This window comes from Sarcophilus harrisii, chromosome 4, assembly GCF_902635505.1.
Source record: "Sarcophilus harrisii chromosome 4, mSarHar1.11, whole genome shotgun sequence".
NCBI classification, from domain to species: domain Eukaryota; kingdom Metazoa; phylum Chordata; class Mammalia; order Dasyuromorphia; family Dasyuridae; genus Sarcophilus; species Sarcophilus harrisii.
In genome coordinates, this window is record NC_045429.1 from 29,590,927 (window position 1) to 29,602,062 (window position 11,136).

General features: G+C 68.0%; 1 protein-coding gene across 1 annotated transcript; it reads left to right on the forward strand.

The window, feature by feature from the left end:
* The first annotated feature begins 2,271 nt into the window (after window positions 1–2,271).
* Window positions 2,272–6,050, forward strand: LOC111720324 (selenoprotein Pb-like). Its single transcript, XM_031968556.1, has 5 exons — window positions 2,272–2,424; window positions 2,470–2,477; window positions 3,423–3,635; window positions 3,937–4,063; window positions 5,463–6,050. Exons 1-5 carry the CDS (start codon window positions 2,272–2,274, stop codon window positions 5,685–5,687), a joined length of 726 nt encoding a protein of 241 aa, XP_031824416.1. The 3' UTR covers window positions 5,688–6,050.
* The last annotated feature ends 5,086 nt before the right edge of the window (window positions 6,051–11,136 follow it).

Consider the following 11,136-nt stretch of genomic DNA (forward strand, 5'->3'; position numbering starts at 1 on the left):
AGTCCTTGGGAGAGACAGAGGGACCAGGAGCGTCTGCCAGAGGGGCCTCTCCGGCCTCGGCCGTTCCTTGGCTGGGCGACCCCTGGCCTCTCTGTGCCAGCCTCCTCATCCATAAAATGGGGACAAGGCGACAGTCGGACCCAACGAGGACATTTTGCAAAGTGTCGCACAGACTTTCTAAGTCTTGGGAATCTGGACGATGATGCAGCCATTGGGAGAGCCCAGAGCCCGTCGGGGCTGGGGAGACATCACGGAACACCGGCCGTCAGTGGGTGACTGGCACGGAGAGCCCCTGGTGTCTGGCACAGAGAGCTCCAGGTCCCCGGCACAGAGAGCCCCCTGTCCCCAGCAAGGAGAGCCCCCCATCCCCCCGAGGCCCCCCATCCCGCAAGGAAGGCCCCCATCCCGAAGGAGGCCCCCGTCCCAAGGAGGCCCCGTCCCGGCACAAAGGGAGGCCCGTCCCGCCAAGAGCCCCGGTCCCGGGCACAAGAGCCCCCTCCCCGGAAGGCCCCGTCCCCACAGGAGGCCCCGTCCCGGGAGGGATCCCGGCCAAGAGCCCCGGTCCCACAAGAGGCCCCGGTCCCACAAGGAGGCCCCGTCCCCCAAAGAGGCCCGTCCCGGCCGAAGGCCCCGTCCCGCCGGGGGCCCCCCGTCCCCGAGGAGAGCCCCGGTCCCCCAGGAGGCGTGGCGGGAGGGGGGCCTTGTGGTCAGGCGGAAGGTAGCGGAACAAGGGAGGCTGGGGAAGGCCCGGTGGGAGGGGGGGCAGGGGCGGCTGTTGGCCCAGGACAAGGCTCCTCACTCTCCAACCCGTCCTGGACTCGGAGGCCAGAGGGACCTTCCTAAAGCCCTGCTCTTGTTCTGTCCCTCCCTCCCACCCGGGAGCTCCAGGGGCCGCCGGGAAGGGAGATCCCGGGATCCAATGTTGGCCCCCGCCTTGGGCAGCCCCGACGTCTCGGCCCCTCCCTGCCCTCAGCCTTCAATCAGCTCATTCCTGCCCAACAGCAGGGTCCGGCCTGCGGGGCCTCACTGCTTCCCCCGCCCCCCTCGCCTCCGCCCTGGCCGCCCCTGGCCTGGAAAGCTTTCCCTCCTGTGGCTCTCCTGCTCACTCCCTCCCTGCAAGCTCAAGTCCATGCCGGCTTCTCTCCCCCCTCCCCCCTCCCCTTCCTCACCCCCTGCCTTTCCTCGCCCCTCCTCCTCCCCCCAGCCTCCTAAGCTCTCCCCCCTTTCCCTCCCCTGGTTCAGAGGCAGTTGGGCTTTTCCTCCTCAGAGCTGGGGGGGACGAGGGCGCTGGGGGAGGCCCGAGAAGCTGACCGGGCCTCGGGACAGGGCTCCCTGCGGCCTCCTCCCCCAGCCTCACATCATGAGGCCCCGGAGCCTGTCCTGGTGCCAGGGAAGGGGATCAGAGGCAAATTCTTCTCGGAGCTTGGCGGGCATCTGTGCCAGGCTGCCGGGGATGCCCCTCCCCCCACTGCTCCCCGGGGCCCGCAGCGGGAGGGGCGAGAGCCCTGGGACTGGGGCAGGCCCGCTGGGGGGGGGGGGGGAAGCAGCCCCAGAGCAGGCTCAGCCCCATTGTCCGAGGCCCCAGATCGCAGAGGGGTCAGTGCTGTCCAGCGGGAAAAGCCCAGGACCCGGGGCAAAGGACCTGGTTTTACAACATTTGTGGCCCCATCTGCAGTTTTGTGGGCGGAGATCCTGGCGTGGGTTGGCGGTTCCTTCTCCAGCCCATTTTACAGATCAGGAAACTGAGGCACGGGGTGACGGGACTCGCTCTGGGTCACTCGGCTAGGAAGTGTCGGAGGCGGCGGCGGCCCCCCTGACTCCGGGGCTGGCGCTGTGACCGTCACCCCAGCAGCCCCCCCCGGGCCTCGCTTTACCTTTTATCCCAGGCTGGGCGGGACTTAACCTTGTGTTTGGAACCGAAGGCAGCTGCTTTGTTCAGCTGTAGCTCATGCAAATCTTTTGGGGCTTTTTTTCTGAGGCAGTTGGGGCTAAGTGACTTGCCCAGGGTCACAGAGCCAGGAACCAGGCTTTTCTACAATCAGCCCGCCCGGGATGCATAGAGTAGCGAGATTCCATTTCTGTCACATTCAGCCATTCCCCAGTGGGCGTCTCTGGGTCACTTCTGGGTGCTTACCTCCTTAAGGTCTGAGCCGGGCAGTGCCTCGTACCCAGCAGGTGCCTAATTAGTGCTTATTGAATGAATGCGTGGACGGGGCAGAGGGAGGCTCTCTCCCGCGCCCCTGAGGCCCGGCCCCTCTGTCCCCAGCAGGGATGGGGGCCCGAGGCCTGGCCGTGGCCTTCCTGCTGGGGCTGGCGGGGGCCGCCCTGGCCTCCAACAACGGCACGCGGATCTGCCAGCCGGCCCCGGACTGGCAGGTGGACGGCGGCGTCTCCCCCATGGAGGAAGCCCTGGGCAACGTGACGGTGGTGGCCCTTCTCAAGGCCAGCTGACACTTCTGCCTCCTGCAGGCCGCCAGGTGACGGGCCCGAGGGAGGGGGGGACAGCGCCATCCTGGACTCGGGGGGCCAGAGGCCCCGCCTGGCATGGCACTGTTTGCCTCAGTTTCCTCCTCTGTAAAACGGGCCGGAGGAGGAAATGGCCGGGCATCTGTTAGCAGAGCCAAGGGCCCCGGGAGGAAGAGGCGGCCGAGCCGAACTTCAGGCCCACCTGGGAGCCCTCCCCGCGGGGCTACATCCGGCCTTCTCGTTCCCAGGCTCAGTTTCCCCACGTCACAAAATCTCATCGTAGGGAGGGACTCGGGGGGAGCACGAGCTTCTCCATCCCAGAAATGGGGGTTCTACTTGCATCCTCCGAGGACGGGGAGGTCACCACCCTCGGGGCGGCCCCTCCACTCAGGGACAGCTCTCAGCGGTGGGGAACTCCATTGGCCGGAGGCCCCTCGGGGACAGCCTCTCCCTCCCCCCGCCTTCCCGCCCCAGACCAGCCCTCGCAGTCCCGCAGGAAGGCCCTGGGCGGCCCCTGGGCAACTCCGGGCTCTCCTGGCCCCTCCGAGCCCCCCCTCCGGGCCCGCCCCCAAAGCCCCTTTCTGCACTTGCCCCTCGGCCGTTCCCAGGCCCAGGCAACAGTGGCTCCATTCACTGAGAGGAGGGGGGAGGGACAAGAAGGGGCAGAGCCGACTGGCCCAGAAATGGGCCCTCCCCCATCCAGGGGCCAGACTGACCAGGGGGGGGCCCCAGCAGCCCCTCCCCCGCCCCTCAGCAGCCCTGACACACCCGGGCGGGAGCAAGGTCCACTAGGACCCCCAGAAATGCCCGACCATTTTACAGAGGAGGAAACTGAGGCTGGAGGGAGGAGGCTTTTAGTTCAAGGTCTCAACGGCTGGGAACAGCCCCCTCTCAGGCTCCCCGTCAGGGGAGGCTCTGTCCGAGGCCCCGCTAACACGGCCCTTTCTCGCCCCCAGGATAGGCAGCCTGCAGGAGCGCCTGGCCCGCGCCGGCACCGCCGGGGTCCGCTTCCTCATAGTCAACCACAAGTCGGCGGCGGCCCAGGCCCTGCAGGGCGAGCTGGAGCTCCGGGCCCCCCGGGGCGTGCCCGTCTACAGCCAGCGGGGGCCCAGGCCCGACATCTGGGGGCTCCTCGGAGGGGCCAAGGACGACTTCCTGGTCTATGACAGGTGGGCCGGGCCCTGAGCTTCCCAAGCCTGGGGGAGCCCGGGACGCCCTTTGCCCCCGGGGACGACCGCCACGCCGGCCCCCTCCCTTTCCTGACTTGGCGGAGCGCCCCGGACCCCTAGCCTCTGCACAGCCTCCTGACCAGCTGGGCGGGCGCCTGCCCCCTCGATCCCATTCCTTGTGCGACCGGGGACACTGAGGGCGGAGGCCAGGGAGCGGCAGCGGACCCGGGGCCGCGGGCAGAATCCGCACCCAAGCCCCGAGCCCCCCTCCCCCAACAGTCTGGCCCTGTCTGTCCCCCAGGTGTGGCCGCCTGACCTTCCACATCCAGCTGCCCTTCAGCGCCCTGAGCTTCCCCTTCGTGGAGGCGGCCGTTCGCTTCAGTCACCAGCAGGATCACTGTGGGAACTGCTCTTTCTACCCGGCCCAGGTGAGACCCAGGGAGCCGGGCTCGGGGGGTCCTGGGAGCCTTGGGGCCCAGCGATCGGCCTGTTCCATGAGTGGGCAGCAGGCTAGGTCACAGGGGCAAGGTCATGGGGCCCAGGTCACGGGGCCCAGGTCACGGGGGCGAGGTCACAGGGCAAGGTCACGGGGGCTCAGGTCACGGGGGCGAGGTCATGGGGCCCAGGTCACGGGGGCAAGGTCATGGGGGCAAGGTCACAGGGGCGAGGTCATGGGGTCCAGGTCACAGGGGCGAGGTCATGGGGCCCAGGTCACGGGGGCAGGTCATGGGCCCCAGGTCACGGGGGCGAGGTCACAGGGGCAAGGTCATGGGGCCCAGGTCACGGGGGCAAGGGCATGGGGCCCAGGTCACGGGGGCGAGGTCATGGGGCCCAGGTCACGGGGGCGAGGTCATGGGGCCCAGGTCACGGGGGCAAGGTCATGGGGCAAGGTCACAGGGGCGAGGTCATGGGGCCCAGGTTATGGGGGCAAGGTCATGGGGCCCAGGTCACGGGGGCAAGGTCATGGGGCCCAGGTCACGGGGGCGAGGTCACGGGGGCAAGGTCACGGGGGCGAGGTCACGGGGGCAAGGTCATGGGGCCCAGGTCACGGGGGCGAGGTCACGGGGGCAAGGTCACAGGGACAAGGTCACGGGGGCAAGGTCATGGGGCCCAGGTCACGGGGGCAAGGTCACGAGAGCTTGGGTGCTGCTCTGCCCTGGTGGGGCCTTCAGGGGCTTCCTGGGTCCCTTGAGGTTGGGGGGAGGGAGAGCAGGGCTTGGAGCATGGCCATGGGGCTTCCAGAGAGGTCCAGGTCTCGCTCCAGGGGGCCAGTCTCGGGACCCCTCCCTCACCACCTCCCTCCAGGAGACCCCACATGAGCCCGGGCCTCCCCTGCCTGGGCCTTGGGGGCTGTGCAGGGAGGCACATATTTACACACACGCTCCCAGCCCGGGGCAGGAAAGGGTGCCCAGTGCCCGGGGCCCATAAGGAAGCCTCTGTGCCCGGGGCTGCTCAGTTTGGCCACTCTGCCCCGGCCCAGACCATCTATGCCAGCGGGGGAGGTGGTTCAGAGGCTCCAGGGCCGGGCCTGGTGCAGAGAGGGCTGGGCAGGGCCCCCCGGTGGGCCCCCCACGCCCGCCCCAGGCAGGGGCCGGGGAGGCTTGTTCCTCTGGGTCCTGGCTCACCAAGGCCAGCCTTGCTCCGGTGCTGAGCAGCTTGCCAGGAAATTATCTCTACTGGGTGGGCTGGGCTGAAGCTCCTGCAGACGGGAAGGAGCTCGAGAGGGGCCCAGGGGTGCAGCCCCCAGCTGCAGGCCCACCCCCCCCAGCTGGCAAGCGTGTGCCCAGTGGGCATCGGGGTGACACGTTTGTCTCATTTCCTCTCCAGGTGAACGGCACGGACCAGGCCGAGTCGGCAGCCCAGTCCCCCGGCCAGGAAGGAAGGCAGGGGCCCCTGAGCGAGGGGCCCAACCCCCACCGACCGACTCTGCTGTCCGGCTCCCCTCCCCCAGCCCAGACCCATGGGCCTGACCACAGCCCTGGCGAGCAGCCACCTCCCAGCCCCCCTCCCCACAGCCTGGAGCAGTTCCCCCACATGCAGGCCCTCATTTAACCTCCACAGGGGGCACGGCCGGCCCCCACGGCCCCCAACACCCCCCCCAGCTCATTCCTGAGGGACCACTGAGGTGTCCCTGGGGTCACGGTCACTACGGGGATCTGTGCCCATCAAGGCCCGGCCTTGGTGAGCCCCAGACCTCACCCACCACCCTCCCTCCCTCCATTAATGACGCCCACGGTGCAACCCCGAGAAGCGGCCACGGCGGGCTGACGCCACATAGGGAGGAGGGATGAGGAAGAGTCCGTTGTGCACCCCCAGGGTGACCACAAGCCAGTGGGGGGCCCAACCAGTGCCGGGGGCTGGGAAATGGCCAATAAACTCGGCTGCCTGCAGCTGCCTCACTGGTCTGCTTGGGGGCTTTCGGGGGGCCGGGCGGGAGGCAGGGCCCCAGGATGTGAGAGAGTATGTACATGGGGCAGTGTGAGAGAAAACGTGAGGGGCCGCACCCACAGCAGAATCAGGGGGAGGTCGAGGAGAGTGTGAGAGGGGCTTCCTGGAGGAGGCGGCCCTGAGAGGGCTGGGAGGAGCCCAAGGTCAGGGCTGACTCAGGGCCCAGCCCTCTCCTCCCCTGACTTGCAGCAGCAGCAGGGCTGGACCCTAACCCGGGGCCCCTTCTGTGACTTTCTGGGGAGAAATAGGTCCTGCCCCTGTACGGGCCCCTTGGGAACCCCCGCAGCCCCAGATCTGGCTCCCTCGTCCCAAGCCCTCCCGGGATCGTCCCTCTGGGACAGAAGGCTGGCCCAGAGCTCCGAGGGCCGGGCCCACGTCTCCCTTCTCTCACGGGGCTCCCGCCGAGGGCCGACTCTCAGCCCTGCTGTCCTTGCTCTGCCCCACGGGTGGGGGTGGGGGGACCAGGAACCCCACAGCGACATCCCTGCAAGCCTCCCCTGGAATGCCTCTAGGGACGGGGAGCTCCCTACCTCACCTCCAGAGGCAGCCCCACTGCCTCTGTACTCCCCCCCGCCCAGAGGCTCCTCGGGGCCAAGCAGACAAGGCTAGAGCCCCTTCTGGCGAGGACCCTTTGAGACCCTTGAAGGCGGCTCTCGGGGTGTGAGAGAGAGACTGGCTTTGCACAGAGGGCCAGGGTTTGAATCCTGCCTGACTCCTGGGGGCTCCTTCTGGGCCCAGTCTCCTCCTCTGCACAATGAGCCTGGGACTTGGAGCCTCTCCCGGGGCAGCCCCCTGCCCCCGAGCTTGGGCTTGGTCCCAGGCCCCAAAAACCCTCCATTTACTTCAACAAGCTTGAGCTCGCCGGCACCACCTTGTGGCCAAACATGGATCCTCAACAAAGGCAGGGGAACAGGCATTTATTAAGCACCGACTGTGTACCAGGTTCTGTCCTGAGCGCTCATGGCTCAGGAAGCAGGTGCTCTGATTGTCCCCATTCTACAGATAAGGAAACTGAGGTAGCAGAGGTGGAGGAGCTTGCCCAAGCAGGCCTCCCTGACTCCCAAGCCAGCTTAGGGGCCTCTGGGAGGGGCCTTTACCACAGTTTCCCTGGTGGAGGCCCCATGGAGGGCCCTCTCCCAGATGCGCTATCTCCCCTCCTCTGGCCCCCTGCCTTCTCTAATCTTCTTCCCCCGATGGCCCCCAGGAGTCGGCTCTGGGGGGGCCCCTGTGAGCTCTGGCCCCTGGAGGGGTGGGGGGGTGACGGGCCCCGGAGCGGGCTGGGGGCTGAGGTGGGACTTCCTGGCGGACGGTCTCCGGTCAGGGCGGGGGGCGGGGCCGTCACTGGGCGGAGCTGGCGGGAGGCCGGGCAGGCCCACGGCCCCCCACGCGGGGGGTCCATGTCCGGAGATCCCGGGCCAGGTTGGGGGGGGTCCCGCCCAGCATGCGCCCAAGCTGCTCGATCCTCCTGTGGGGGAGGGGGCGGCTAGGGCCCAGGGCAGCCCGCGGTGGCCAGGCCCCCCTCGCTTCTCCTACCTTGGGGGCGTAGAGGGCGCAGGGGTCCAGGTTGCCCTGCAGGGTCACCGACTTTCCCAAAGGCCTGGGGCCACGGGCAAAACACAGACCCATTCCCCGGTCCCCCGCCGGGGCCTCCCCCGGAGGAGCCTTGGGGAGTCTGGGAGGTGGCCCAGACCAAGGAGGGACCCCGAACCCACTGTCCGTCTGGGGCCTTGAATTGCTTGGACCCCCCAACCGGGCGGGGTCCATTTCCGTCGATCCCAACCACTTCACCCGACTGGGCGCCCTCCAGGCATGGTGGCCCTGGCGGAGATCTGGGGGGGGGGGGGGCTTCCCCTCCCCCCGCCCCTGCCCCCCTTCCCTGTCCCCCCTTGCCCGGCCCCTGACCTCCCACGCCCGGATGGGGCAGCCAAACCCGAGAAGAGCCGGGAAGGTGGCCCGCATGAGACCAAAACCTGGGGTAGGGGGAAAGGGGGTTTGGTTGGGGTAGTCAGGGGGTCCCAGGGAGTCCCTCCCCGTCATTTGCCGACCGGGTACGAGGGGGGAGAGGACGCCGGTACAGGCCCAGGGGCCAGGCCCGGGCCCTGGTGGGGGAGCCCCCCAATTGGGGGACCCGGGCCCCCAAAGGGATAGGGCCTCCAGGGCGGAAGCGTGGGGGTCGCCTTTTCCAGCCCTGGGGGGGGCCCGGAAAGGGGGCCAGGGTTTGGTCCCGGGGAAGGGGGTGGGGGGGGTCCTGGGGTTTCCCCGTTTGGTGCCCCGGGGGCCCCCCCAGTTTGAGGTAGGGTATTAGGGGAAAAGGGAAGGAGGGGTCCCAAGGGTTTGGGGCGGAGGGGCCTTGGGGTTTAGGGGGGTGTTCCCCGACAGGGGGTTCTCATGGGGGAAGGTTTCCCGGAGCCCCCGATTTTCCCCCGGGTTTCCCCTGGCCGGAAGGTTTCCAGGTGAGGGCCCCGTAGTCCGGGGAAAGGAGGCCCAGGGAGAGAGAAGGTGGGGTACGGGAGGGGGAGAAAGGGGACCGGGGGGGGGTACCCAGGGTAGTGAGGGTGGGAGGGAGTGGGAAGTTTCCTGCCTGGTTTAAGAATTGGGGAGGGGTGGGGTTGGTTTCCCAGGGTTCCCTTCCCCCGGGCCGGGTTTCCCTTTAGGTTTGGGTGGGCATGACCACACGGGGTGTAGCGGGTGGCCCCGGGTGCAAAGGTTGTTTTGCTTTGGGGGCCTGGGGTTTCCCTGCCTGGGCCCATTCCCCCCTGGGGCGTTGCTGGGGAGGAGGGGTTTAGGGGGGACCCCTTTAAGTTTGGGGGGTTTTGGGCCTGAGGGGTTTTTACCCCCAGGGGTTTCCCGGCCCTTTTCCCGGGGGAGGGGTGGGTGCGAGGAGGCCGAGGTGGGGGATGGGGGGAGGGGGGGGGTTAGGAGGGCGAGGTGGGGGGTGGGGGCCCGGGGGAGGGGGGGGTGGGGGGGGGGGGGTGGGGGGGGGTGGGGGGCGGGGGGGGGCCGAGGTGGGGGGGTCCGGGGAGGGGGGGGGCCGTGCGAGGTGGGGGTCGGGGGGGGGGAGGCCAGGGGGGTCCCGGGGGGGGGGGAGGAGGGGGTCGGGGTCCAGGGGGTGGAGGGGAAAGGGGTGAGGGCCAGGAGAATGTGGGGGGTCCGGGAGGGAAGGGGCCGAGGGCCCAGTGGAGCCAAGGTGCCCTGGGGGGGGTGAGGTCGACCGGAAAAGGGTGGACCCTGGGAGGGACAGGGGCCCGGGGTGGAAGTGGGGCCGGAGGCGAGTGGGGCGAGGGGAGAGGATTGACTACCCAGGCCGGTTTCCTCCATCGGCGGGACCCCCTTTTTCGGGACCCCCTTTTGGTGGGGTTAGTGGCCCCGGCTGCCTCCGGAAGCCCGTCCTGATTTGCCCTCCCCCGGCCCAGCCCTCTGCTGGGCGGCGCCGTTGGGAATAATACCGGGTTGGGCCCGGGGGGCGGGGCTGGGCCGGTGCCTGCAGGACCCCTTTACGCTACTGTGGGAGCAGAGGCGGGAGGAGCCCCGGGGGAGGGGCAGGCCCCCCACGGGCACGGGGGCGGGACCCGGGAGCCGGCCTGCGTGGGGCCTCTCGGCGAAGCAGCCTCGGAGCCCCATCGGTACCCGCCCCGGGGCCTCAGTTCCCTCATCCGTGAAATGGGGCCGATCGGCCGCGCCTTGCCTCTGGCCCCGTTTGCTGGTGGCTGCTCCCTTCTCCAGCTCATTCTAACGGAAGAGAGCGACCGTCTTCCCAGGGTCCCAGGGAGGTTCGAGGCCGATCAACCCCGGGGCCGGAGAGGGGGAGGGCGTCCCTGGGGGTTCCTGGGCCCCGCCCAGCGGGACCCGTGACCCCCCCCCCGGACCGCATTACAAGGGACTCCCGGACCCCTCGGCACCGACGTACAAGGGACCTGTGACCCCCTCCTCCCCGGGAGGGCTGGAGGCTCGGGACCCCGCCCGGCACCGCACGTACAAGGGGACTGACCCCTCTCCCCCAGGCACCACCGCACTTTAGGGGGTGACCTCCCGCCCCCCCGGGCGGGAGGCCCGGGGCCCCAGCAGCTCCCGGCTTTCTCTAAGAGCCGGGAAGGCTGGGGCAAGAGAGGGAGGGACCCTGGAAACCTGCAGGCCGAGCCCGGCAGTCAGAGCACGGCCCGTTTTGCCGGGGACCCGAAAGGGGAGAAAACCCGAAAGAACTGCCCTGCCCCTAGAGGTTTACGTTTCATGGGGAGGGGAAATCCAAAGGGGCCCCTGGGGGGGGAGAACGGGGACGGGGGCAGAGGAGGGAAGCCCTGGGGCAGAGGGGGCCTCCTGGGAGGAGACAGAGGGGCCCGGAGCTTCCCCCCGAGGCAGAGTTTGAGGAGCCGGTGCCTTCCAGGGTGGCGGTTCTGCCCCCCAACTTCCTCTTTAATTTTTAAAAAGCTTTTTATTTTCAAGACACAAGCATGGTTTTCAACACTCACCCTTGCCAAGCCTTGTGTCCAGATGCCCTCCTCCCTCCCCCTCCTGCAGAAGGACGGGTGCGATTCTTGTGCACACATTTCCACAGAGACTGTGCCGCACAAGAAGAATCGGACCAAAAAGGGGGAAAAGCAAGAAGGAAAATAGCAACCACAAAAGCGAAGACACTGCGGCGCTCCAGCCTCAGGCCTCCCTGCCAGCGGCGGGCTCCCTCCATCCAGGTCTTTGGGGCCGGCAAGGATCTGCTGGTTCTGCTCACTTCCCTCAGCATCAGCTCCTGTCAGTCTCTCCAGGCTGCTCTGAAATGTTCCTCCTGGTCCTTTCTTACAGAACAGTGATGTTCCACAAGATTCATATGCCACATTTATTCAGCCCTTCTCCCTTTGGCGGGCGCCCGCTGGGTTCCCGTTCCTTGCTACAAAGGGCTACAGATGCCTCACCTTTAGACTGTGGAACCCAGGGTGAAGCGCAACACAGCATTTTCTCTCTGTGTTGTTTGTGCTTTATTTTTCTCATTTTTTCTCCTTTTTGCTTTTTCTTGTGCAGCAAAATAATTATATCAGTCTGTCTGCATACATTGGATTTAACG

Bases quoted from the DNA above. Each gene is read 5' to 3' on its own strand.
- LOC111720324 (XM_031968556.1), top strand. From the start codon at position 2,272: ATGGGGGCCCGAGGCCTGGCCGTGGCCTTCCTGCTGGGGCTGGCGGGG. The intron at 3,636-3,936 runs GTGGGCCGGGCC...TCTGTCCCCCAG, and splicing joins GACTTCCTGGTCTATGACAG to GTGTGGCCGCCTGACCTTCC. The intron at 4,064-5,462 runs GTGAGACCCAGG...TTTCCTCTCCAG, and splicing joins GCTCTTTCTACCCGGCCCAG to GTGAACGGCACGGACCAGGC.